The 27563-nt window shown below is 46.1% G+C and overlaps 1 protein-coding gene across 1 annotated transcript; it reads left to right on the top strand.

Moving 5' to 3' along the window:
• Nucleotides 1–9699: 9699 nt before the first annotated feature.
• Nucleotides 9700–21660, top strand: LOC107113676 (zinc finger protein OZF-like). Its single transcript, XM_015415031.1, has 5 exons — nt 9700–9769; nt 12244–12370; nt 15539–15649; nt 17662–18843; nt 21450–21660. The coding sequence occupies exons 1-5, from the start codon at nt 9764–9766 to the stop codon at nt 21635–21637; spliced, it is 1614 nt and encodes a 537-aa protein (XP_015270517.1). The 5' UTR covers nt 9700–9763; the 3' UTR covers nt 21638–21660.
• Nucleotides 21661–27563: the final 5903 nt, after the last annotated feature.

Below are 27563 nucleotides of genomic sequence, written 5' to 3'. Positions count from 1 at the left end.
AAAAGCAAATAACAAATATAAAATATTAACATTAAAATATTAAAATAGGTGGCTATCACTGTGCCACTATTAAAACAGCCCAAACGTGTGGTTACTCTTCAAAGGCCAACCTAAACAATTCAGCTTTGCACGCCTTGCAGAAACTAAACAAGTCCAGCAGGGCATGGGTGTCATCTGAGAGTGTATTCCGCAGGGTAGGGGCCACAACTGAGAAGGCCCTTCCACTGGTGACAACTAACTGAGCCATCCTGGGGCAGGCACCTGGAGGCCTCTAGATCAGGGGTGGCCAAACTGTAGCCAGGATTTTGTAATCGGGGGGGAGGGCTTTAAATAAGTCGGGGGGGGGCACTGATGTCACAAAATAAAAATAAAATTTTAAAAACTCACTTTTGCAGCGTTCACAGTCTGCTTGCCTACGCGGGGAAGCAAGCTGCACTTAGGGAAGGGGTGGCGGTGGGGAGTCCTACAGGTGGCCCAGAGAGTTGGGAGTTCTCCAGGTGGCCCAGAGAGTTGGAAGGCCTGGGGGCTGCATGGAAGTCAGGGGGCCTTGGCAGGATGTCAGGGGGCCAGGCCCCAAAATGCCCCACTGTAGCTACAGGCCTGCATGTGGCTTTTTCACACATATTGTGCAGCTCCCGGCAGGGCAGCTAGGGAAGCAAAGGGGGCAATCATGGTAAGTGGGCGATCCATCTTCCCTTCTCCAGCCAGTGTTTTCCTCCCTGGGTAGGCTTGAGGTGGTGGTGGGGAGCATAGAAAGAAAGCAACTTTAACTTTAAATGCATTTTCAAAGTCCCCCTCCCCACCAGCTGGCTTGGAGAAGACATTTGTCTCTTTAAATCCCTTCTCCATGCCAAGCCAGCTGGCATGGGGGTGGGGTGGGGGGCTTCAGAACACATTTAAAGTTGCTTTCTTTCCACCTCTTCCTCCCTGCCCCCCCATTTATTTGCTTTCTTTCCACCTCTTTCTTTTCATCTTTCTTTCTTTCTCCCGTCCTTCCTTTCTCTCTCTCTGTCTTCCATCCTTCCCCCTCCCTTATCTATTTGTTTTCTTTCTATTTCTCCCTTCCTACCTACCTCCCCCTACCTCCCCCATTTATTTGCTTTCTTTGCTTCTGTTTCTCTTTCTTTCCCTCTCTCTCCCCTTCTTTCTTTCCACCTCTTTTGGTTTTCCACCTTTCTCTTTCTCTCCCTTCCGTCCTCCCTCCCCATCTATTTACTTACTTTGTTTTAATCTCTTTCCCCCTTTCTGTCTCTCTTTCCCCCCTCCTCCCTCCCTCTCCTATCTATTTGCTTTCCAGCTTTTTTCTCCCTCCCTCCCTCCTTTTCTCTTCCTCTTTTTCAAAAAAAGTGTGTGTGATATTTGTTCACGTCTTGCATCTCTCTAAAACACGTGATGTTTATTCTATGTGTCTCATATGTTAAGCAAGTTTAGGGCACCCCTGCCCTAGATGATGACCAAAGGAAGCATAGCGGGTTGTAATGGAAGAGGCCTTTTTCTACCCTCCTCTTTTTTACCTCAGTTACTAGTAGCTGACGGCTTTCCCTTACTCATTATTGTCACAACAAAGAAAGGGGACGTGAGGATGTGAGAAGTTGGCAAGGAGGAAAGAAAGAGAAGGATGCAAAAGACAGGAAGTGCCATTAGGGAGGGCTGGCTCCTAAACCCACTTTCTGAGGCTTCGTGATCAGTGTTCCCTCTAAACTGAGTTAGTGTGAGATAGCTCACAGTTTTTTAGCTTCTGGATCACATATTTTTGTTTTCGCTCAGGAAGGTTGGCTCCAGAGCAAACTAATCTATGCAGCAGCCAAATCACTCGCTCACAACTTCAATGCCAGTAGCTCACAAAGTAGAATTTTTGCTCACAAGACTCCACAGCTTAGAGGGAACATTGCTCATGACCCACTTTTGGGTCCAGACCCACAGGCTGGGAAACACTGGGATAGCCAACAGATGGCTGCCTGAAGGCTGTAGTTGGTCTACCAGGACATATGAAAGGAGATGGTCCTTCAAACGTTGCCTAGAAGGGATGTCCCCCAGGATCCCCACCCCACCCTTGGAGTCCTGTAACCTTGACAGGCAGGACAAGAGAAAACGGCCACTAGGGTCTGCTCCCTCCCTTTTGGTGTCTATTCTCTGCCACTAAAAGCAGTACAAAAATAGCCGGACATACAAAGGAAAAATGCCAGGCATGCCAAGGAATGCCTCAAAGCACCTATTATCAAAGGCCTATTTTCGATGCCTGGCAATTACTTTGACTCTGTCCAGCCTATGCCCATCTACTCTTAGAGTCACCTGGAATAGCAGGACACTGTTAATGTAGCACCTCCTAGACTAGACTTTTGTCTTTAGGTTTTAACTCAATCAAGTTCCTCCCACCCCCAGATAGCTTTACAGTCTGCCCTCCAAAGACGCTGACTTTCCTCGAAGGAAGGTGGTTTCTGTAGTCTGGGGATCAACTGTAATTCCAGGAACACTCCTGACTCCTCCTTCAGGTCGAACAAAATTTGAGTCCAGCAGTAGCACTTTAAAGACCAACAGCATTTCTCAGGATAACCTTTCATGAGTCAAAAGCTCCCTTCATCCGAGTAGTAGAAAACAGCAAGAGTCCGGTAGCACCTTAAAGTCAAACAAAATTTGTGGTTGGGTATGAACTTTTGTGAGTCACTGCTCACTTTGTCAGATACAGCTAGAATGGGATTGGGCATCATTCTACCTTTTTCATGACTTTTGCAACTACTTTGCATTTACTTGGCACTTTCTGCATCTCTCCCCCCTCCCCTTACCACCTATATATCTCTGGCCAGTTTCTTCATACCCTCCATGCATCTGATGAAGAGTAGAGAGCTGTGTTTCTCGAAAGCTTATGCTACAATAAAATTTGTTAGTCTTAAAGGTGCTACTGGACTTTTTACTATTTACCTAGAATGGGAGACCATCTGCCCTATATACTGGAATATATAGGACAGACATCATTCCACAAAGGTGTTACTGGACTTCTGCTCTTTTCTACTGCTACAGACAGACTAACGCAGCTATCCATCTTCATCAGAGTAGTAACTTTCAGGGTGGTAACTGTATTCATCAGGGTCTAGCGGTTTGGGATCAAGGGTGTGTGTGTGTGTGGAGTGGAACTGAGTACATTCCACATCCATCATGGTTGACGGAACTGCCTGGCAGGGCCAAGCTTACTGATAAGCCATTGCAATAAAATCACAGAAAATACAATAAAAAGGAATTAGGCAATGAATAGGCTAAATAAAACCCATGATCAAAGCACACATTCACATAGAGCCCAGGAAAACAATATCTTGAATGGGGGTGGGTGGGTGAGGGAACCCTGACTAAAAAGCCATGCCTTAGTTGTTTCTTGAAAAGGATTTAGGGTTGCCATGTCTACCCTGGCTACTGGTGGGAGATGGGGGTGGGTGGGTTGCCAGATCCAGGTTGGGAAATTCCTGGAGATTTGGGAGTGGAGCTTGGGGAGGACAGGGACCTCAGTGGGGTACAGTGCCATAGAGTCCCTCCTCCAAAGCATCCATTTTCTCCAGGGGAACAGATCTCTGTAGTCTGGAGGTGAGCTGTAATTCCAGGGGATCCCCAGGTCCCACCTGGAGGCTGACGTTCCTAGATCAATCTGAAAACTCCTTTTGGAAGTCTATCATACCATTTATTGTTTGTATTACCTTGATTTTCCTGGCTTGTTTTCTGCTTTTCTAACACTTTTTCTGTGGTTTATCATCATACCTAATATATTGTTTGTTTGGTTTTTTACTGCATGGAATGACTGAAAGAAACAGTAAGGTAAAGGTAAAAGTTTCCCTTGCTCGAAGCTCGGCGTTAAGTCATGCCGGCCACATGACCACGGAAATGTCTTCGGACAGTACTGTACAAGACGGGAAAACGTGGAGAGAGCTGGCCCATAGAATCGTCAAGAGGCGAACACGACTGAATGGCTAACAACAAGAACTTCTAATTTTGTAATCCTATTCTTACTGAATTGTTCATTGGATGTCTTTTGCTATCTGATTTCATTGTTCCCATATTTGGTAATCTGCCTTGAGTCTCAGTGCAACACACCGGCTAAAAATGAAGAAAGCAAATAAACCCATTTTCTGTCAGGTATCCACAGGTTCTTAAGGAACACAAATGTCAGATAGCTGATCTCCAAGAAATTAAAGGCTACTTTAATTTTTTAATTAATGTTTTAATTAATTGCTGCGGTGGCTCAAGTGGTTAAGATGCCAAACTGCAGGCTGTGGAAGGTTGGTAGTTCAGCAGTTCGAGACCCGGGTGTGCCGCATGATGGAGTGAGCTCCTGTCTCTAGTTCCAGCTCCTGCCAACCTAGCAGTTCGGAAGCAAGAAATGGCAAGTAGATAAATAGATACCACTTCGGTGGGAAGGTAACAGCGTTCCGTGTGCCTTGGTGTTTAGTCATGCCAGCCACATGACCACGGAAACGTCTTCGGACAGCGCTGGCTCTTCGGCTTTGAAACGGAGATGAGCACCGCAACCCTAGAGTCGGATTCAACTGGCTGTTGAGCAAGGGAACCTTTACCTTTTTTTAGCCTAACATCTGTAACATCCTAACATCTCTTTAAATTGGTGGTAACTGTTACTTATGAGAGAATTATTAAGCACCTAAAGAAGAAAAGCCCCACTGAAGGAGAATCAGCATATCTGTAAAGCAAATCCTGCCTCACCAATATCTGGGCATCCTCTTTGGGCCAGTTGGCATGGCTTTTGCTTCTAAGGTCATGGAATGTTAATGTTTCAGTCAGAGAACCTGGGAGGTCATCTAGTCCAATCCCCTCCTAGTGCAGAAATACAGTTACATGCATGAATCTATCCTGCCGTAGTGTAGAGATGGAACTTTAGGGAAATGCTAACTTTGCCATGAATACGTAATTGAGAAAGAAAGAGGACTACCATGCCCGACAGGGACTAGCAATCTGCACTTGCTTGTGCGCTATCATCTGAAGCCCTGATTGGCTGAGTTGGGGGAGCGGAGGTTGTGATTGGACAACTCCAACGAGTTCTGGGAAGGTATTGCTCGGCGCACCTGCATTGCTAGGAAAGAGGCTGGAAGGTTTTCTGGGACAGGAAACAGCCACTTCCGTACTCTGATTTTCATCACTCGTGTGTTCCTGTTTGCTTCCGGGTGTCTCCCCCCCCCCCCTGTTTTGCTCTCTCTAGTAGTCCCAAGAGGGAACAAAACACATGTGGGAAGGGGGAGACGGGACCCAAAGCAATAGGGACAAACGAGTGACAAAAATGACAATGCGGAAGTGTCAGCCTGGAGGAGCGTCTGTATCTTTCAGTTTGCAGGTAAAGGGGGAAAAGAAGATTGTTAGGATTCTTTTGAGCTTGCCTTAGCTTTGTTTATCGGGGGGGGGGGAAGCAAGCGGCTGCAGTTTCCGTCTCTTGGCTTTCTGGATGGAATGAAAACGGGCGGGTGGGCTTTTAAAAGTGTAGCGAGCGCTCTGGAGAGAGTCTGGTCGGGTCGGGATCTCCTTTGGGGATAAGATCGATGAGGGAGGGGGGGAAAGAGAAGACCCCTGTTGCTTGGCCCAGTTGATGAGGGAAACACGGGGATGAATGGAGGAGCGTCTACAAACTTAATGCTTTCCCTAGATTTGTAGAAAGAGCTGTCTTATTTGTCCATGACTCCTGTCTCCAGGTATAAGTATCCACATGGCCTTATTAAGAATTAGGTATATTGATGATGGCACAAAGTACTATTTCATGATCTCTTTTGCACACCATTCAGAGGCAAGCCCACGTTTGCCATCTGGCCTCCTTGTGTTCTAGGGAAGCTTCTCTGCTGTTAAAGGTAAAGGTTCCCTTGCTCGAAAGCCAGTCGAGTCCGACTCTAGGGTTGCAGTGCTCATCTCCGTTTCAAAGCCAAAGAGCCAGCACTGTCTGAAGACGTTTCCGTGGTCCTGTGGCTGGCATGACTAAACACCAAGGCGCACGGAACGCTGTTACCTTCCCACTGAAGTGGTGCCTATTTATCTACTTGCAATTTCTTGCTTTCAAACTGCTAGGTTGGCAGGAGCTGGAATTAGAGACGGGAGCTCACTCCGTCATGCGGCAACGCGGGTCTCGAACTGCTGAACTACCGACCTTCCACAGCCTGCAGTTCAGCATCTTAACCACTTGAGCCACCGCAGCTCCTCTCTGCTGTTACAGAACTCTTATTGGGGAACTGTGTCCCCAAGGCAGACTGTTTGCACTTTACAGATTAAATTGGACACACGCCTGTGCATTTTCAAGATCCCTGTCCCAATCACTGCTGGGTTCTCCCCCTTCACCTGGTTTCTATGGCAGAGCTCTGTGCAGTGTAAGTATCATTGCCAAAGCCATCACCTTCATGAGTTAACAGTCAAGATGGGCATGGGCAGTCACAGCAGTGACTCACGAAAGCTCCTACCCTGCCACAAATTTTGTTAGTCTTTAAGGTGCTACTGGACTCTTGCTCTTTTCTACTGGAGCATGTAACATCACAATAGATGGCTCCCTCAGTGAATTGCTTCATTCATTTTTGCTGCTCCACATCTTGAATTCCAATGTGTTTTACAACCAACAGTGTGTGGCTCTAATTGAAGAAAGAGAGAAAGCTGATACATTTCCAATTCCCTACATGGTCACTGGTCTTCAGTGCAAGGGAGGGGCTGAGCAGGGAGGGCCAGAAATTATCCTTGCAGAGGAGAGGAAGAAGTGGTTTCTTCAACAGGAGTCAGTGGCTTCCTGAAAATGGAACTGGCCGCCTGCTTCCTGAGCCCAAACCTTAGAATGCTCGAAGTCTCAGAGGCCTGAATGATTACCTCCGGTCCCACATACATGCATCATTCTTCCACTGGTGCTTGTTCTCAGAATTTGTTTCTTACAGAGGCATGGAGCCAACAGGGTGTTTTCTGTGGCTGGCAGCCCTAAACCTGTTCCCCATGCTTTTCTTGAAGGGATAAAGTAACAGTTTGTGAGTGAAAATCTTTTCACCCATCAAAATGCTCTGCTGTATCCAAGTGAAGTTTTTGCAAGGCCTGGTGTGGGGCCATGGTTAGAGTGGTGGGCTGGAATCTGGGAGATCCAGGCTCAGATTCCACTCTTCCAAGAAGCTTGCTGGATACATTGGGTACCCTTCCTCTCAGGCCAACATTCCTGGCAGGGCTTTTGTGAGGGTAAAATGGAGAATCAGATTTGCTGCCCTAAACTGCTTGGGGCGAGGATGGGATAAAAATGTGCTAGACAGATAATACAGTAGTGTGAAATTTTGTTGGTAGAAACTTAGATGAGAGGAGAAATGAGGGGAGATGCTGATGGTTCCCTCCTTTTTTGTTCAGAGAATAAATTCTGTTTGTTTGCCCTTCCTCCTGCAGATGCCAGTATGGAAAAACATTTGTGCACTGTGTGTTGGAAACATTTTACTTGCAAGTCAGTGCTTGCCAGGCGCAATAGATTTCACACAAGAGAGAACTCCTATGAATGCTTGGAGTGCAGGAAATGCATTAAATCAAAATTGGGTCTTGAGAGGCATCAGAGAGTCCACACAGGAGAGAAGCCATATAAGTGCTTGGAGTGTTGGTCATGTTTTGCTTCCACATCAGACCTTGTCATACATCACAGAATCCACACCGGAGAGAAACCCTACCAATGCTGGGAATGTGGGAAGAGTATTTCTGATTGCTCAACATTTGCAAAACATTGACGAGTCCACATAGGGGAGAAACCCTATAAATGCCTGGAATGTGGGAAATGCTTTGCTGACCCCTCAACATTTGCAAAACACCAAAAAAATTCACACAGGACAGAAACCGCACGAGTGTTTGGACTGTGGGAAATGTTTTGTGCACCATTCAGACCGAAGGTGGCATCAGAGTGTTTACACAAGGGAGCAACCACACAGATGCCTGGAGTGTGGGAAATGTCTATTTTCGAAACCAAACCTTGTCAAACATCAGAGAATCCACACTGGTGAGAGACAATACACATGCTTGGCGTGTGAAAAGAGTTTTTACTCCAAGACACATCTTAATTGTCATTGGAGAATCCATAAAAGAGAGAGAGAGGCTATGAATGCTTGAAATGTGGGATGTGTTTTGGCTTGGATCGCAGGTATTGTGAAGCACCTGAAAACTGACAAAAGAAAGAAGTCTAGGGATGCCAGTCCCCAGGTGGGGGTATGGGATCCCTTGATTTGGTAGGCTCCTGCCTGCTGGCAGCCAGCTGGCCAGTGGGGAAGCCCCACCCCCAATAGTGACCACCTATGCCCACCCCTGCCCTTCCCCTCCTGCGAGATTTAAAGGGCCTTCCAGCTGATTGGCGGGAGCATGTGGCCCATTGACCAGCTGGAGGGCCCTTTAAATCTCACAGGAGGGGAGGGAGAGGGGTGGTCAGTGGCCACACACCTGAACTCCAAGCGGAGAATTCGCTGCTTGGAGTTCAAACCACCACCACCACCGCTTCTTGCCAAAAGCATTTAAAGGGATGGGGCGCGCATGACTGCACTCCAAGTGATGAATTTGTGTGTGTGTCTGAACTCCAAGCAGCGAATTCACCACTTGGCGTACAGGCAAGTGGAGCACTGGTCCCCAACATGATGATGTCACTTTTCCTCTCTAGAAATGCCCCCAAAGTCCCCTGATGGGGACCAGGAAGAACCAGGCAACCCTAAAGAAGTCTGGGGTTTTTTTTAGGCAGGGGGTCTGAGTCTTGCTGTTGGTGGTTATTTGGTGGTGAGGAGATGGGCATTCTGTTCATGGTCAGTGTGAAGGAATAAAGTATCTAAAACAGGGGTCCCAAACATGCCTGTAGGCACCATGACACCCGCGGACACACTTTTCTGGCTCCCACCAAGTGTTTCTAGGAAGTGGGTGGGGCACCACAGCACAAGGATCAACACTGTGTTACTGAAGTTAACTGACCGCAGCTTCAGTGGATTCATTTCACTGATTAAAAATGTGTAGCCCTGTTTTTTTTAAAATACTCCAGTCCTCAATATAACGGAGAAGACAAAAGAGTCAGAATTAATTGCTTTGACTGTTCTCCGGTCTCCCTCTGCAGGAGAGCTCTTAAAGGTGCAGCCCTGTTATAGCCTTCGGAATTTAGCCATTGTTTGTCTTATGGTGTCTGACTGCACGATCTCATATACTCAATGAGAAAGTCTGCAATGTCCGTTTTGAGATATGATGCCCAGAACTGTACACAGTATTCCAAATGAGGCCGCACCACAGATCTATACAAGGGCATTACAATATCGGTCCTTATTCTCAATCTCTTTTAAAGTAATCCTTAATATATAGTTTCCCTTTTTCATCCTTGCAGCACACTACCGGTTGATATTTTCATTGAGCTATCCAGTACGACCCCAAGATCTTTTCCCTCTCAGCCTCAACTTCGGGCTGGGGATAATTTGCAGGCATTTTGAACGAGACGACCTGCTAGTTGTAAAGTGCACGATTGGGCCTGGCCCACATTACTGTGTTTATATTCTTTCCCTTATTAATTCTCCATCTACAACAGACAGAAGCGAATGCGTCCGAAAAAGATAAGAAACGACCACAAACCCCCCCCCCCCCCCCTGAGTTCCCCTAGCTGCCCAGTCTGGAATATCCCGGCGTTTTATTGGGTGACATAGGCTAATGACGGCTAGTGATTGGCTGCTGTGGAGGCGCGTGCGCATTGCATACGGAGGGCGGAACTAAGGAGTTACTTGGTCCTGCAAGAAGTCACCTGGAGGGAGCGTCTGAATTCTATTGTTTGCAAATGTTGGTAAGCCGGGAAAGTGCAGAATTGGGAGGAGTTCGGAGATCGCTCTGTTTCCCAGAAATCTGAAACATTGCGGCGGCTTTTCCCTTTGTCTGCTTTTTGTGGATCTAGAGTAGGAGGAAAGGAAGGGACTGCACTTGGATCCTCTTTCTAGTGAGGAAGGGAGAGAAACGAACATGGTTGGAGGAGGGAAAACTAATTAAATCCTAAAATCACATTCCTCGGAGTAAGCCCCGGGATTTACTTAGAATTGCTCTTTATGTCTTTTAAAATGGCGGATGTAGAAAAATATATATTTTAAAAAGACCTGCGTAGATCCTGATTGTTGTTTTTGTGGACGTGAAACAGAGAAGCAAGAACAGCCTGTTAATTAGTGATGCATGCAGCTCCTTTTCGCGCGTGTTTTTTAAAGTAATGGATCCGGCTTTTCAAACCCTGGGTTTTATATGCTGTTGCCCCAAATCCGCCTGTTTGAACGGTGTTGGTTTCTCTGTTTGCTCATTCACCTGTGTGATAAAAATCACAGTGCCTTGCTGACAGCTGCAGTGCTATAAAATGTCAGCTTGGAGACACACACCTTTACTATGTTTACAGGACTGCAAAATTTCCTTTGAATCACAGCCTCCCTTTTTTAAAAAGAAAGGTCGTGTCACCTTAATGACTGATTGTGGCATAAGTGTTTTTTGGACTGGAGTGTGCTTTGTTATTTTCGGAACCAATTGGAAATTGCCTCTTTCCAAGCTGATGTTGTCATAAAAATCCCTGCAGCGTCATAAAAATTTCTGCCGCAGCGGTGCAATCTAAGCAACAAAGAACGCGGCTCTTTGATTAGAATTTTTTATAAGCAAATCACGCCCACGTCTTTCTCCATCGTAAAAACCATACTTTTACTGGTGGTATTTCTCACTTGGGCCTCTTTTTCCTCCCTCCTTCCTGCCCTGATTTCCCCTTTGTTTGGAATGTTTTGATTCTTGGAGCAGGAACCTTTTCCTTCTTGAAAATACAAGCTGTGTTCAAATCCAGTAGGTCTCTGACTAAGGGAGCTTTGACTCCCAAAAGCTCATACTCTGAAAATCTTGTCTGTCTCCAAGGTGCTACTGGACTTGAATCAAGCTCTTCGGCTGCAGACCAACACAGCTCTCCTGTGAAGCTGTCACTCTGTAAATACATCACTCTGTAAAGTTTCGTAAACAATGGCATTATATTTGTAAATCAGAAAGAAATTCAGGGCTTTGTGTTGCGGAATTAGGGCTGGGTTGAGTCTCACTCCTCTGCTAGAACTCTGCAAAACCTCTGGTACACCTATAATACTTCCCTCACAAACTAGTGAAGATCCCAGGGAGAATGAAACCAGTAGATTGCCTCGCTTGCAACCCAGCAAGAAGCGGTCTTGTGGAATCCCCTTTGCAAAACCTAACTATTCATTTCAATGAGGCTTGTGCAAGAGAACTTCTCACAGCATTGTGCCCCTTTTACATTTCTGCTGCATCTGATCCATTTTGCTGAACTTTCTGGACCATGGCAGAATTTATTTATTTATTACTTTAACTTTTACCCCACCCTCCCCACCAAGGCAGGCTCAGGGCGGCTTATATGTCTTTCTGGGGGAGTCTGATAAACCTCTGTGGGGAGGTATAGTTATGGTTACCAACCTCCAGGTTGGCTGAGACTGCTTGGACTGAGAACTGATCTCCAGTCTGTAAAGAGATTAGTTTGCCTGGAGGAAATGGCAGCTTCTGAGTGCAGACTCTATGGCTATGGATCCCTACTGAGCTCCCTTCCCCTCCTAAAACTCTCTCCTCCCCTGGATCATGGACTCTACCCTGTTTCCCCGAAAATAAGACAGTGTCTTATATTAATTTTTGCTCCCAAAGATGCGCTAGGTCTTATTTTCGGGGGATGTCTTATTTTTCCATGAAGAAGAATACGGTAGACTCTGTCAGGGCAGAGCGAGCAGCAGGCGGCAGCTTGTCCTGGCGGCGGTACGGGCTCTCTGATTAAAAGAGACCTCGCACTTCCTGTCTGCTCCGGCTGCGCGGCGGCCAACAGCGAGCTGTGCGGTGGTGCCCGCTGCTACGGCCCAGAGTCCAGAGTTACGGTAGCTTCAGGGGGCCTTATTATTGAGGAGGTGCCCGCTGCTACGGCCCAGAGTCCAGAGTTACGGTAGCTTCAGGGGGCCTTATTATTGAGGAGGTCTTATTTTCGGGGGATGTCTTATATTTCAGCAAGAGGCAAAACTGTAAGTAGGTCTTATTTTCGGGGGATGTCTTACTTTCGAGGAAAAGGGTATGGTATACCACAGAGTGCAGGAAAAACTGAGGTCAGAATGAAATCATATCCTTCCCCGGGCACCACCCCCAAATCTCTGGGAACTTCCCTAACTGCAGTTGGTTGCCCCATGTATGGATGATCCTAAATGTGTCAAAGCCATTTAGAGATTTGGGTCACTGGAAGTTGAGGGCTCTTTGTTCTTGCAGGGGCCGGTGACCTTTGAAGATGTGGCTGTGTATTTCACCAAGGAGCAGTGGGCACTGTTGGACCCCGGCCAGAGAACTTTATACAGAGAAGTTATGCTGGAAAACTATGAGAATGTGGCCACACTGGGTAAGGAATTTGTTTTTATAGAAGCTGGAAGGCTTGAAAACATCCATCATTCGCAGTGTCTCTCTCTAGCCCTTTCTAGGCTCAGTGGAGAAATCTGCATGTTCTTTTTCTAACATTTCCTTTCTGCCTTTTCTAAGAGGTACAATTTATTTATTTATTGTCAGATTTATACCTCACCCTCCCCGCAAAGCAGGCTCAGGGCGGCTTCCAATGACATAAAAAGTAAAGGTTCCCTTGCTCGAAAGCCAGTCGAATCCGACTCTAGGGTTGCAGTGCTCATCTCCGTTTCCAAGCCGAAGAGCCAGCGCTGTCCGAAGACGTTTCCGTGGTCATGTGGCCGGCATGACTAATCACCAAGGCGCACGGAACGCTGTTACCTTCCCACCGAAGTGGTCCCTATTTATCTACTTGCAATTTCTTGCTTTCGAACTGCTAGGTTGGCAGGATCCAATGACATAAATACATGATAAAAACATAAATAATACAAATTAAAACATAACAGTTAAAATTAACACATTACAAAGTGCTGTCGGCCGTTACGATTCAAGAGATCCTTTTCTGGTTTGATCCTCACAAAAATATCTTTAAATAAGTTAGGCTGAGTGTTTGGGCTTGTCACAAAGCAGTCCAGTCCGTCTGAAATTTATCCCCCCTCCTTTTCCTCAGAAAAGCTCAGGACAGCCTGTGTGGTTCTCTCTTCCATTTCCCAACAACCCAGCAAGGTAGGCTGGGCTGACAGAACGTGACACCCACGTTTTCCTAGTGGGCTTCATGACTGAGCAGGGATTTAAACCCTGTGAGTTTTGGGAATAGAGTGGGACTTTGGTATTCACAGCCCTGCCGATCTGTTCACCATGACTAGCATTTGTGAGAGATTCTTGGACAGCAAGAGTTACTCCCAAACAATGTCCAAAGCATGAGTGAGCTCTTATGAGCCCAAACAAGGCCTGGTGACTACAAGACCCCCACCCTTTTAATAAAGTTGCAAGAAATTTAATGATCCAGCAGCTCACTACCGCTCCCCAGTATTATTGAACGGCCTTGGTTCTTGCAGTACCTTCAAGTAGGAATAAATACCCTTGTGGGGTTGGTGGATTAGTTCAGATTCCTCACTTTGAGACGCCTGCACAGCCAAAGTGAGCCAGGTCTGGTAATATGGAGACTTCTGCCTCAAATATGTCCCGAAACAACTCCCCCCTCACATTCAGTTCCATCAAATTCTGGAGCTGAAACCTCAAGGTCCTTTTGGAAAGGTTTGAGGCCCTGCTCTTAACTGTTCTTATATACAGAAGACATTATTTCTCCACAGAATACATAAATAACTTACAGAATTTGCTGCCACGGAACTCAGCGATAGCAACTAACTTAGATGAGTTTAAAAGGGAATTAGACAGCCTCAAATATGTCCCGAAACAACTCCCCCCTCACATTCAGTTCCATCAAATTCTGGAGCTGAAACCTCAAGGTCCTTTTGGAAAGGTTTGAGGCCCTGCTCTTAACTGTTCTTATATACAGAAGACATTATTTCTCCACAGAATACATAAATAACTTACAGAATTTGCTGCCACGGAACTCAGCGATAGCAACTAACTTAGATGAGTTTAAAAGGGAATTAGACAGCTGAATAGAACCTCCCTGTTCAGAAGCACTAAACCTCTGAATGCCAGTTGCCAGAGGGTGGGAAAGCTGAGCAGCAAAAAAACAGGGGAGAGCTGTTTCTTTCTTGCCCTTCCTCTGGGCTTCGCAAAAGCCGTTTGAAGCCTTCTGGAAATGGCTTTGTGGACTGGGTGGGTTTTTGATTTGAGGAAACAGGATTGGCAGGGGTTTCTACTGAAAGTGCATGAGAGCGTTTAACTTTTCCTTTTCATGGAGCCATGGGCTCAGAAGTGATCACTGGCTACACTACCAGCCCTAGATTCTCTGCACCCCCATCCCATGTCTTTTTACAATCAGAGGGGGGGCGGGGAGGAATTAGTGGTAATGAAACCCGATTGGAAATCTGGGCTGGGTTTGGCAGCGGAGCGGTAAAACTAACTGCAGAAATCTTTCTCTTGAACTTTTGGAGGGGATTTTGGATGAGTCTGTCACGATTTCCATTTTCCATATTACCCCTTTCATCTGGGGAGCTCAAGGCCATAGGGTTCATATGTGGACTCCCATGTGGGCATTAACCAGTCCCAGACCTGCTTAGCTTGCTGTATGGGATGCCTTCAGACGAGGGTTGCCAGGTCCGCCCTGGCCACCGGTGGGGGATTTGGGGGTAGGGTTGTTGGACCCAGGCTGGGAAAGTCCTAGAGATTTAGAGACGGAGCCCAGGGAGGACAGGGACCTCAGCGGGGTACAATGCCATAGAGTCCAACCCACCAAAGCGTCCTTTTTCTCCCACAGGAACTACTCTCTGTAGTCTGGAGATGAGCTGTAACTCCACCTGGAGGCATCCCTACTTCAGACGTTGGAGCTGATCAAGTGGCCATAGAGATCTTCCGTTTTTCCTCATGCCCATTTACAAATGAGCTGAGGCTGAAAGAGGGGGAAAGAGAAAGTCATACACTGTGGGGCCTATAGCCTTTCATCTAACGCCCAGGTGGCTCTGCTTTTTGCACCTTAGAGGGGTAGCAAAGGTCTGTCTGTACAGGAAGCTTCATACGGAGAACAAGAAAAACTGTGAGAAAGTGACGCTTAATATATGCCTTTAAAGAATCATAGAAAAGTGAACAAAATAATATACACAATCATAGAAAAATATATATTGACGGTGATCTCCGGAATGTCTTGCCGTTTCGAAGGAAGATGTTCTTCTGAACAAAGATGTGGGACAAAAACTGTCTCTCAATAGTTCACATCCTCTGGTGACGTCTCACAATTATCAAAGAAGATTTTCAATAATCATACCAGCTGTAATGTATAGTAGAACCTGCCATGGGCTAAGATGATTGTAATATTTGCCTGGCTTTTGTTATTGATAAGGTGCTGTGGGGTTTTAACTTTTATTATGTATGACTTGTTTTAAGCTTGTATTAATTGGACACTTTATTTGTTTCAGCTTGTCATTACTTGACAGTCCTTTGGAATACTGAGCGGTAGACGTTTAAATGAGGAACTCTTTAAACAAAAATCACAGAAACCAAACTCGTCCTAATGACTCCTCCTCTTTCTTTTTCCGAGCAGGAGTTCAAGCTGTCAAACCTGATCTCGTCTCCCGTCTGGAACAAGGGCAGGAGCCATGGGTGCCGGATTCCCAGGCCCTGAATGGACGAAAAATCTCTGATGCCGCCTCAGGTGAGGCTTCAAGTGAATGATGAGGGGGAAATCCGAGCAGTGTCTGTCTGGAATTTAACACTGTCCCTCAGAAATAGTTTTTTGCACTTTATCAGAAGAGATGAACGTCTTGTCCCAGATATTTCTGTCCGTTGCCGTAACTTGAAATCCTAACATCTGGCAGCATTGCCTAATTAAGTATTATTTTCAGGCTCATCTTGGAATAAAATGGACAGTTAAGAGATCAGGCACCTCTCTGGTTGACCAAGCCGGGGGAGGAAGGGTGGAATGAAAATGTAACAGAGTAGGCAGATTCTCTTCAGAGTAAGAGTCACTGGAAAAGACAATAAGGCTAAGAAAAGTTGAGGCCAGCAGGGGAAAAAAAGGAAAACCCAACATGAGATGGATTGACTCCATCCAGGAAGCCACGACCCTCAGTTTGCAAGACCAGAGCAAGGCTGTTAACGATAGGATGTTTTAGAAGATTCATGATGTCGCCATAAGACAGAAGTGACTTGAAGAGCACTTACTATATGCAAAGGGGGGAAGGGTGTTGTAAGAGCCAGTGTGGTGAAATTGTTAGACTGTCTGATGTGGATCTTGGAGACACAGGACTGAATACCCACTCCGCCATAGAAGCCCATTTGACTGTTTGCTCTTTTTTGTCCTAACCAACCTCACAGGGTAGTTGTAATGGAGGAGGGAAGAATGATACTGTAAGCAGTTTGGGTCTGCATTTTGAAGAAAAGCTAGGTATAAAGATGTATATAAATATGAAGACAGTATTCTAATAACTTTTGGATGAGTAAATAAATTGATGTTGAAGAAGTCAGCAAAGCATATCTGGAGTTGGATGGGCTCTGGGGAATTTGAAGTGTCCAAAATAAAGTAAAATTTAGGGCTTCATAAAATAAAAAAAATATTCATTTTTAAAAAGGTCAGATATGTTCCATTTTTCCCCTTCAAAATGTTATATGCTTTCATTTTTCTGTTGTAATCTCTTGACTCTGTTGTACTCTCAATAATAGCTATTATTGCCTTTTCAAGGGGATATTTCGCTGATTGGTAAATGTAAATGTAAATGAATGTAAATATTTTAATGAATCAAAGAGCCATAAATCTCCACCAATCCCGTTTTCTTAAAAGAAGCTTTATGGCTTTTGGCTAGAGAACCTGGGCAAGTATTTTCCATGCCCAGAGTTATCGATCAGTTCTGATCTGGCACGAGAAAGGGTTTACATAGTATGGTCTCTTCCATTCTCTGGAACCGTACAGCGTTCTCTCAATCCAAAAAGTCAATTTCTTTGCACTTCCCTGTTTTAGATCTTTCCCATTATCCTCCTTCCCCCCCCCCCCAAATTGCCTGTGCAATTTTTAGTTTATATTCAAGAATTTCACTTTTTTCCCTCATGGGAAACATTCAGAAGTGTAATCCGCCTACAGTGTGAAGTGTAACAATCTGGCCATGCGGATCCCCTGATCATGTAGCTTGGCAACTATTGAGAGAGCGCACAAGCCTCTCTTTATCATGCTTTGCAAATTGGTAGGGTCTGTTTGTCATCAGATATTGCACTGTTGTAATCATTCTTTGCCTGGATTTTCCTATGTGGACCAAGAAAATCTGGAGATGAAAGAATTAATACAATAATGCTTATCAGTGTGTGGATCCAGCTGTTTCTCTTACAATATAGGGTAACCGCAGCTGTAATCCTGGCTTTATACTGTTGTACGGGGTAGAAAGGCAGCAGCCCTTCCTACACATACTTCAAAGTTGCCTGCATATTCAGAAAAATCTTGTGGTACAAGCCTCTTTGGACTGTACCACTTCGGAATCTGGGGGTGTGGTGAGTAGGGGTGTGCATTGAGATGGTCATGTGATTGCTCCTCCAGGTAAAAAGCTTCTGATATGTGGCAAATGAACATGCCAGAGAGAATTCTTCTCAGTTCTTTGGAGTTGTATAGTTTCATTTTCCACATCTGCTCATTAGTGTACTTGCTGAAATTCCTTCTCTGCTTGTTCTGTATCCTTACAGATAATCTTAGGAAAAAGCACTTGTGCACCGTGTGTGGGAAACGCTTTACTCAGAAACCAAACCTTAACAGACATCTGAGAATCCACACAGGAGAAAAGCCTTATAAATGCTTGGAATGTGGCAAGTGTTTTGGTTGTCAATCTCACCTTGTGAGTCACCAGATTGTCCACACCGGTGAGAAGCCCTACAAATGCCTGGTGTGTGATAAACACTTTGCTCGCAAAGCACATCTTGCCAGACACCAGGGAATCTATGCAGGAGAGACTCCATATAAATGCTCGGTATGTGGGAAATATTTTGCATGCCAGTCTCAGTTGGTGATCCACCAGAGATACCACACAGGAGAGAAGCCTTATAAATGTGTGGACTGTGGGAAATGTTTTGCTGACCCTTCAGCACTTGTGAGCCACAAGAGAATCCATGCAGCAGACAGATCCCATAAATGCACTGAATGTGGGAAGAGCTTTGTTCAACAATCTCATCTTGTGAAACACCAGCGAGTCCATACAGGAGAGAAACCATATAAATGCACTGACTGTGGGAAATGTTTTGCAGACCGTTCAGTCTTTGCGAAACACCAGAGAGTCCACACCGGTGAGAGGCCTTACAAATGCTTAGAGTGTGGGAAATCTTTTGCCCGTCAAGAACACCTTGGAAGCCACCGGAGAGTTCACACGGGGGAGAAACCCTATAAATGCTTAGTGTGTGGGAAATGTTTTGCCCGCCAGTCGCATGTTGTAAGCCACCAGAGGGTCCACACGGGAGAGAAACCTTGTAAGTGTTTAGAGTGTGGCAAATGTTTTTCTGAGCGGTCAACCTTTGTGAGGCATCAGAGGATCCACACAGGAGAGAAACCATATCGGTGTTTGGATTGTGAGAAATGTTTTGCTTCCCCTTCACACCTTGCGAGGCACCACAGACGACACACAGGAGAGAAACCTCACCGTTGCCCGGACTGTGGGAAAGGGTTTGCTGATCGCTCTGCCTTCGTGAAGCACCAAAGAGTCCACACAGGAGAGAAACCCTATAAATGCACAGAGTGTGGGAGATGCTTTGCTAACCGGACACACTTGGTAACCCACCAGCGAGTCCACACAGGAGAGAAACCTTATGCTTGCCTGGAGTGTGGGAAAAAGTTCAGCGCAAATAGAAGCTTAATTCAGCATCAAAGACAACATATAAGTGAGATGCCTTCTTTTTTATTTCATAGATAGTACTGTATTCCCAGAGGTAGAAACAGGAGCAGCATCAATGGATACCTGCTATGGTATGAAGCACAAGGGGAAGATAAAATAAGGGACTCTGCAAAAACCAAAGGATGGTTTATAATTAATTAAATGTTGTGGCCCATCCTGTGCCTTACTGCATAGGGGAGGGTGGGCTACAAGTATAATAATAATAATATAAGGGCAGGATGAATTATCTGTTTTTGTTCTGGGTAGGATGCCCCATAGATATGGCTAAACAATCAGTTGCTTGGGTCTTGATTGTACAGACTGAGCAGGCTCTGGGTGTTTTGTGGTCGGTGATATACTGCAGCGCTTCAGGAGACTAAAGGAGTCCACAGCAAGGGCACAGTTGGTGTGATTTGGGGCAGCAGGAGGCATGGTGGAGCTGGAGTGTAGAGAGAGATGATAGCAGACACCAGGGAACTCAAGCCTGGGGCTGTATAAGGCAGTGGTGTCAAACATGTGGCCCGGGGGCCGGACGAGGCCCCTGGAGGGCTTCTATCAGGCCCACAGTGGAACTGGCTGTCTTCTGATGCTTCTTCCAGTTCTGCTGCTGCTGCGTCATTGTACACCTGAACAGCATACTCAAGATTGCAACAGCACAGACATTTTGATGCAATAATTCAGAGCAAGAAGTGTCAGTTATCAGACACTGTTAAATAAACAAAATATTGCAAGACTGCTAATGTTTTAAGCATGTTTTTATTTTAAGTAGAAAAACCCTTTGTGTTTGTGTCCTTTATAAAGTTTATATCTCTGCTACCTGGCATTACATATTATGACACACATGGCCCAGCCCAACAAAGTCTCATTTACATCAGATCCGGCCCTCATAACAAATGAGTTCGACACCCCTAGTATAAGGTTCTTCAGTTTGGTTGCTTAACCAGGTGAAGTAACTGCTCTTGAGCATCGCCATTGCAGGTGGCCAGAATGAGGTACTGCAGTTTTCTAATTTGGCAGTGGTCAGGGTCAAGTGAGGTTTCATTTTGCCCCATAAGGATTCTAAATCTTTGGGCTGAATGGCTTGTCTCTTGAGTGGAGAGGAGACCCACGAGCTCTCTTGGGGTTCCTGCACAGCAGTGTTCCCTCTAAGCTGAGTTAGTGTGAGCTAGCTCACAGTTTTTTAGCCTCCGGCTCACACATTTTTGTCTTAACTCAGGAAGGAGGGCTCCAGAACAAACTAATGTATGCAGTGGCCAAATCACTCACTCACAACTTTAATGCCAGCAGCTCACAAAGTAGAATTTTTGCTCACGAGACTCCACAGCTTAGAGGGAGCATTGCTGCTCAGTGCCTGCTGATCTGATGATAACCGGCCTCCTGCCTGTCTTGAAAGTGGGCACAGCCTCAACCGCCAGCCCTGAAAAGGGCATGCTGAACCTCTGTGGTCTCCGTAGCGTATTCAGTGCCTGCCTAACGTGCATAAGAGGCTAGCCCAATATTGATTCATGCCCTCGCTTTAGCACCAAATAGATGCCCCTGGTGAGGAGCGATCATTTACCTTGTGCTGGTTTGTGATTCTCCCTAGCCCCACTGTGTACCTGCTCAAAGGAAATGGGGACTGAGTCTCTCTGTTTGCTCCTGTGGTCCATTGTCTCACTGCCAGCTCCTGGAGGCAGGTAGAAATAGATCCTCCAGTGACGTCTCTCCAGGGTTGCCAGTTTCTCTACCATTCTTTGCCCTAGTATTTAGACAGTGTTTATTTATTAAACATTCATTAGCGGCCTTTCTCCCTTGTGGAACTCCAGGTGGCTTACAGTAGAAATGTGGAATCGTATACCTTTGTCCTTGGATCTTCCAGTAAAGACAGCCGCAGGTGGTGACGTGTTATCTCCATGAAACAGCTTCACTTGCTGGTCGATGCCGGTCAGACTGTTGATACATGGATAGGAGCAGTTCTGGTTGTCCTTTGCCTCTGGTCTCTTGGACAACCCTAGTGGGGAAAAGTAGGATGGGGAGTACGTTATGAACAGGGCCAGGGAGACCCAGGTTCCTTTCGCCTTTCAGCCTTGAAAGCTGACTGGCTAGTCACACTCTCTCACTTGCCCAATTCATATGGTTGTTGAAAAGAGCAAGAGTCCAGTAGCACCTGAAAGACTAACAAAATTTGTCAGCTAGAATGTGAGTCCATTGTCAAATGTATAGGACAGATGGACTCGCTGTATCTGAAGAAGTGAGCAGTCACTACCGAAAGCTCCTACCCCTGCCACAGATTTTGTTAGTCTTCCAGGTGCTCCTGGACTCTTGCTCTTTTCTACTGCTACAGACAGACTAACACGGCTGCACACCGTGGAGTGGTACTAAAGGAGTCCACAGCAAGGGCACACTTGGTGTGATTTTCTACTGCTACAGACAGACTAACACGCCTGCACACCTTGATCTATCATATGGTTGTTTTGAGACTAAAATAAGAGGATGGGAACACCATATATGCTAGAGGCCAGGCGGAATAAAAAAGTGAGAGATAGCTAGAATGGGTAGGATCAGGCTTCAGTTTTGTTTCTGTCTTCCCGTTCACAAGGAGCTGAGTAAGTAATTGTCTCTCTCTCTCCCCAGCCTATCCTCTAGCCCAGTGTATGCAAAACATGTTACTTAGAAATCAGGCCCTGCGTGAAGCTGGAGAGGCCGGGCAGGAAAAGAAGTTGTATGACTGGCTTGCGTCAGGGAAATGGCTCAACCTCCAAGGGAGCCTTGTTCGCAAGGAAGATATCCGCAAGGAAGGGAAACCCTTACTGATGCCTTGATCGCCTCCAAGCCGGCTGTTCATCCGAAGCCTTGACTTGCATTAATGTTCCAAGGGGTGGCATTGTTGCAGCAGACTGGATTGCAAGTCGTTGGAATAAATGGCACTGGAGCCAAAAGGAACTTTCAGCAGACGTTGCGACTGGTTGGGATTCCCAGCATAGGGGTTCTTACTTGAAAACCTGAGCACAAAACAGAAGGCTTGAGTGCTTTCGGACTGGTTGGCTGTGGGGTTTTTGTTGGGTCTCAAAATCTCCATATGGTGTCAACTTAAAAAATAATGAAATGCTACATACCATTGCATGTCAGCTACTGTACATACAAAATAGTAGTGCATGGTGGTTATCAGATACTGTATACCATTCCATTTCAGCTTCCCAGTGTCAGATATTAACACTATTGCATGTCAGTGATTTAAATACTAATGTCTTTGCATGCCAGCTTTCAAATAGGCCTAAATACTCTTGCATGCCATCCGTCAGGTCTTAATACTGTTGCATGTTGGCAAACACAAACAGTCAAATACTAAAATACTATTGCATGTCGGCTATCAAATACGAAGTACTTCAGCTTGGCAATCACAAAAATAACTAATATCACCAGTGTGAAAACCAGTGTGCTTTAGCAGTTAGGAGACCTGGGTTCAAGTCCCCACTCTGCCATGGAGTTCACTGGCTGGTGCTGGGCTAGCCACAGACTCTCAGCCTAACCTGCCTCACTGGGTTGTTGTGAGCGTAGAACAGGAGAGGGGAGAACCATGTGAGTTTCCCTTAGCACCTTGGGAAAAGAAGGTGTAACAGTCTAATAGATACATTTTATTGGCTTCAGTTTCTGGAGCATGATGGGAGAAATAGAGCTGTTAGAAGGATGTTGTCCCTTCTGTGGGTATTGAGGATGAGGGAAAGTGGCCAGTCAAGATATATCTGAAAATTCATGTCTCAAGAGAAAACTGGGGGGAGGGAATTGTCTCTGTGGAACCTGTGTTAGGAATCCACACCCAAGAGGAAACCTATGAATATCTTGATTGCAGCTGGGAAAGGCTAGCCTGTTTTGAGGCATAGGGTGCGGTCAGACAGCATGTTGAGAGCGGGTTAAACTGCTTCGGTTCTAACTGGGTTATATTTGATCTGCATAATCGCGATCACACCTCCCTTATCCCGCTTCACTGCGCAGTGACGTCGCTCCCCAGCGTCTACACTACTGACGCGCGGGAGCGTGTGTCGGTGGGTTTTTTCTCAGTTTGTGCATGCGCATAGGCGCCCCTCTGTAGAAGAAGGGGGAAACTATCATGGCGCATGTGCAGAACCCCAAAACCAAACAAAGGTTAGTGGAAAAGAGGGCCAATATAAAAACTATTTATAAAAAGAGGTACATGTATTTATTGATAATATCAAATTAAAACATATATAGGGGCCCAATTACAACCAATATACATAAACCATAATCATAACCAGGGCTAAAAAAATGACCTGATGCGTTTCGGCCGAATCGGCCTTCCTCAGAGGTCATACAAATGTGGCTAGATGGTAAGTAGTTACATTCATAAAAACACAATCAAAAATATATACAAAATACAAATTCAATCAGGACCATAAAGAAAATTGTTCAGAAGAAAAATAACCAGGCACAGGGTAAATATGCGCATACAACCTTTTTAGTGCAATCACTAGCCCAGTAGTTATAAAATCAACCTATGGTCCACAAATAACCTTCTTAGATTGTGTTGCCACAATGTTCAAAGTAACAATGTTCTCAAGTAAAAAGCAGTTATCAATAAATACATGTACCTCTTTTTATAAATAGTTTTTATATTGGCCCTCCTTTCCACTAACCTTTGTTTGGTTTTGGAGTTCTTTGTTAGGTTTAGTTTTTTTCCCTTTCTTGTTCCTGCATGTGCAGAACCACCAGGGTGAATCAATTCAACCCCTCCAACAAAAGACTTCCCTTTAAAGATTTGACCCGAAAATGGCCTCCGTGAGATCCCGAACTCATCTAAATGCTAAAACAAGTGACCGTTTAAATGTTGGTTTTCTAAACGCAGTGGCGGAGGAAACAAGCAAATAGGATTAATATGTTGATCAACAGAATAATCAACTAAATTGGGGGATGCTTTCCTACGAAATGTGTTGCTGTGTGTTTGATATTCCCATGAAGCACACTCAGGAAGGAGTGCCTTATTTTGTTTTTTTCACACCCTCTTTGTTACATGCTGGAGAATTCCCTCCCCCCCCCCCCCCCCCTTCTAAGAATCATATCTTATTCAAGATGAGGGTAAAATATTTATTCCTCGCTTCCAGGGCTGATGCAGCTGTGCCAAAACTTCAGAAACAATGACCCAATTTGCTTGCTCGACATGTAAGCAAAGAACCAGTTGGGAGTTATGCAAACCTTCCTGCCAGCTGAAGTGTTCAGATAGCATGTGTAGGAAAAAGGGTGTGGATGACGGCATTCTCTGACCAACAGTGGTATAGACCAAGGTGCCTTTGGTGTCAGCCCAGAAATTCTCCCTGTACCCTTTAAAATGGTGGCCAAATCAGGAGTCTCAGTTTCACTCTGTTGCTTCCCTCCTCATTCTTTGAGTTGCTCTCATTCCATGGCTGCTGTGTAGCACATATGTTTCCTATGGCAGGCCCAAGAGGTGATATCCTGTCATAAATGTGTGGGGAAAGCTGGCAGGAGACACCACTGTTGTCTCTTCCCGTTCTGCTGTGAATTTGAAGGTGCTGAGGAGGGAATCGCTGGGTCGTGGCCAGGTAACCTGAGATGCGGGCCGTGGTGGCTCAGAGGTTAAGACGCTGAACCTGCAGACTGGAAGGTCTGTAGCTCGGCAGTTTGAGACCCTAGTGCTGTGTGATGAAGTGAGCTCCCATCTCTGGCCCCAGCTCTTGCCAGCCTAGCAGTTCGAAAGCAAGAAATTGCAAGTAGATAAACAGGTACTGCTTCGGTGAGAAGGTAACAGCGTTCCGTGCGCCTCAGCGTTTAGTCACGTCAGCCACATGACCATGGAGAAGTCTTCGGACAGTGCTGGCTCTTCGGCTTGGAAACGGAGATGAGCACCGCCCCTTGCAGTTGGATTCTACTAGTTTTTGAGCAAGGGAAACCTTTAAAATTAGATATATGTTTAGCTCTAAGAGAACAGACTCTGTTAAACAGGCTTGGGAGACTGCTTGGTGACAGAATCTTCCAAGGAAGAACAAGAGTAGGTTTTTATACCCTGCTTTTTTTTTTTAATATCCCGCATTGAGGAGTCTCAAAATGGCTTACAATTGCCTTCCCTTCCTCTCCCAAGAACAGGCACCTTGTGAGGTAGGTGGGGCTGAGAGAGCTCTGAGAGAACTGTGACTGGCCCGAGGTCACCCATCAGACTTCAGGTGGAGGAGGGGAAATTGAACCTAGTTCTCCAGATTAGAGACAGCCGCTCTTAACCACTACACCACACTGATGGCAAGGGAACAAACAGAATATTTTGTTTCAACCTCTACCTTTTTGTTTTGCATTCCATTTATCCGTCTGTTCTTAATAAACCCATTCTTTGGTTGCTAGAGTTGCAAAAGTGGTTGGTTTGTCTTTTGGTTACTGGGCAGGACGCAGAAGTAAACTGCTCAGCTTTCAGGTACCGTCGTAATTATAACATTTATCTTCCATCATTGAAATTAAAAGAGATGTATGCAAGAATTGGGCCTTGGGTAGGTTATGTCCAGTGGGTTGCAAGTGAAGGTAAAGCTGGGGGTGGAGAGTTAATACAGAGATGGCTGAGGATTGAGGGACAGAATTTGGGGGTCCAATGGAGCCAGGCAAGGTCCCTGTGGTGTGTAGTTATACTATCAATTGTTTTCTTGGTAGGCAAGAGGGATATGAGCACACATGAAGTGGCTTTTATTGGGATAATTCTAGATGGGAAGCCAGGTTAGCCAGCAGGAGGAAGATTAAAATGGGAGTCCAGCAGCAAGATTACGCAGATAATTTTCATGACAGAATTGTGGTTTTGGCAGGAGGGAGTAGAGACATTATAAAGAGATTATTGTGAGGGAGCAGGGAACAGAACGGAGGCTCTGAGGTCTTTGGAGGAAGAGTGGAATATATGAGGGGAATGTATCATGTACAGAGAACTAATCATTAGCTTGTTCATGCTATAACAGCAAGTTGTTTACTTTCAGGTGATACATGGGTTGGGTCCAGGTTGTCTCATGAAGAGCTCAGGGAGCATCTTTTGCTGAGGGAGTGAGGGGGCAGTTAGCAGCTCTGACTACCACCCTATATTTTGATGTCTATTTTAGATTGCCCTTACCTGGATAGCCCAGGCTAGCTCAATCAAGTCAGATCTCGGAAGCTAAGCAGAGCTGGCCCTGGTTAATATTTAGATGGGAGCAGGGGTCATTTTGTAGAAAAAGAGGTGCCAGGAGCTCATTAGCATAACTTATTAGCATAACTCATTTGCATATGCCACACACCCTGACATCACCGGACGTGTGTCAGAAGGCAACACCCACGCTCAGGCTCCACTGGACTGTTTTTGATGTCTAGCTATTTGGAGGGGGGGGGGGACGTGCAGATCTGTCCTCACAGAGGAGGGAGAGCTTGTACCTGAATAAAACTTGGTCTTAAAGGTGCCACTGGGCTGTTTTGGGTCTGGGGGAGCTCTGCAGCTTACCTGGCTGCTTCTTGCTCTGACTGAGGGCTGCTGGGAGCAGGGGGTGGGGCTTGTTGCATGTGCCCACCCCCTGGGCTCTTTACTGCTGGAGCTCTGCTCCTGTGCACTCCTGCAGGAAATGACCCCTGGATGGGAGACCACCAAGAAAGTCCAGAGTCTCTATACAGAGACCTCTGAGTGTCTTTGGCCTTGAAAACCCTATGGGGTTGCCACTGATCGGACTTTGCACTACCACAGTTTAGATCATGGATGAGCTTTACCATAATGGTTTTCAGAATTGTCTCTCATGCTGTTTATTATTGAAACAGAAGAAGAAGAAAAGAAGAGATTGGATTTATATCCCAGCCTTCACTACCCGAAAGTGTCTCAGAGTAGTTTACAATCCCTTTCCCTTCCTCTTCCCCTCCCCACAACAGACACCCTGTGAGGTAGGTGGACCTGTGAGAGCTCTCTCTAGAACTGCCCTTGGGAGAATAGCTCTGAAAGAACTTGTGACTGACCCAAGGTGACACCAGCAGCTGTATGTGGAGTAGTGGGAAATCAAACCTGGTTCTCCCAGATTAGACTCCACATTCCTAACCATTACACCAAACTGGCTCTGTTATAGATAACAGATGTTCCCAGCGACATGAGGCACATTAAGAAGATGTAGGCAGAAAACTAGGATAGACACTACCGGTTGGTGAACTCCTTCATGAACTGCATCCAAGTGGCCAGCTGTGCAATCCTATGTAGAGGATACCTGTGGCTGTTTTAAAGTTGGCAGGAAATGAATGGGTTGGAGGGGGAGTTGCAGTCCTGCCCATACTGGTGAGGAGGGGAAGAGGGCAGAATTAGGTTGTGGTGTGTGGAGGGAGCAATGAACATAAGAACAACTGGGCCAGGCCAGTGGGCCAGCAACAGGGCATAGAGGTCAAGGTCTTCCCCTGATGTTGCCTCCTGGCACCGGGATTCAGAGGTTTACTCCTCTGAATATGGAGGTTCCCTTTAGAAACCATGGCTAGTTTCCAGAGGTCATTTCGGGGGGATGGCCGGGGATCGCAGTTCCCCCCCCCCCGTGAGGTGCGAGGGGGCGGGGCACATGACGAAGCCCCGCCCCTTGCTTCAGGCCGCTTCCGGCCCTCATTCAGCCAAGAGGAGGCAGGAGAAGAGGGAGAGTAATTTGCTTCCTCCCCTCCTCTCCCCACCCCTGCCTGCCTGGGGCCAGGGAGGGCCTTGGCGGGGCTTCCTGGCACTCCCGGCCTTGCAGGTCCACCATGGGGCCCCTGATGTCAGGG

This window comes from Gekko japonicus, unplaced genomic scaffold, assembly GCF_001447785.1.
Source record: "Gekko japonicus isolate JY-2015 unplaced genomic scaffold, Gekko_japonicus_V1.1 scaffold1722, whole genome shotgun sequence".
Taxonomy (NCBI): Eukaryota; Metazoa; Chordata; class Lepidosauria; order Squamata; family Gekkonidae; genus Gekko; species Gekko japonicus.
The sequence above is the reverse complement of the archived record's forward strand: the minus strand, read 5'-3'. Positions and strand labels throughout refer to the sequence as shown.

Excerpts from the sequence above, each read along its gene's own strand:
- LOC107113676 (XM_015415031.1), top strand. Across the intron at positions 15,650-17,661 it reads AATCTCTGATGCCGCCTCAG|ATAATCTTAGGAAAAAGCAC; the intron begins GTGAGGCTTCAA and ends GTATCCTTACAG. Across the intron at positions 18,844-21,449 it reads GCATCAAAGACAACATATAA|CCTATCCTCTAGCCCAGTGT; the intron begins GTGAGATGCCTT and ends CTCTCTCCCCAG.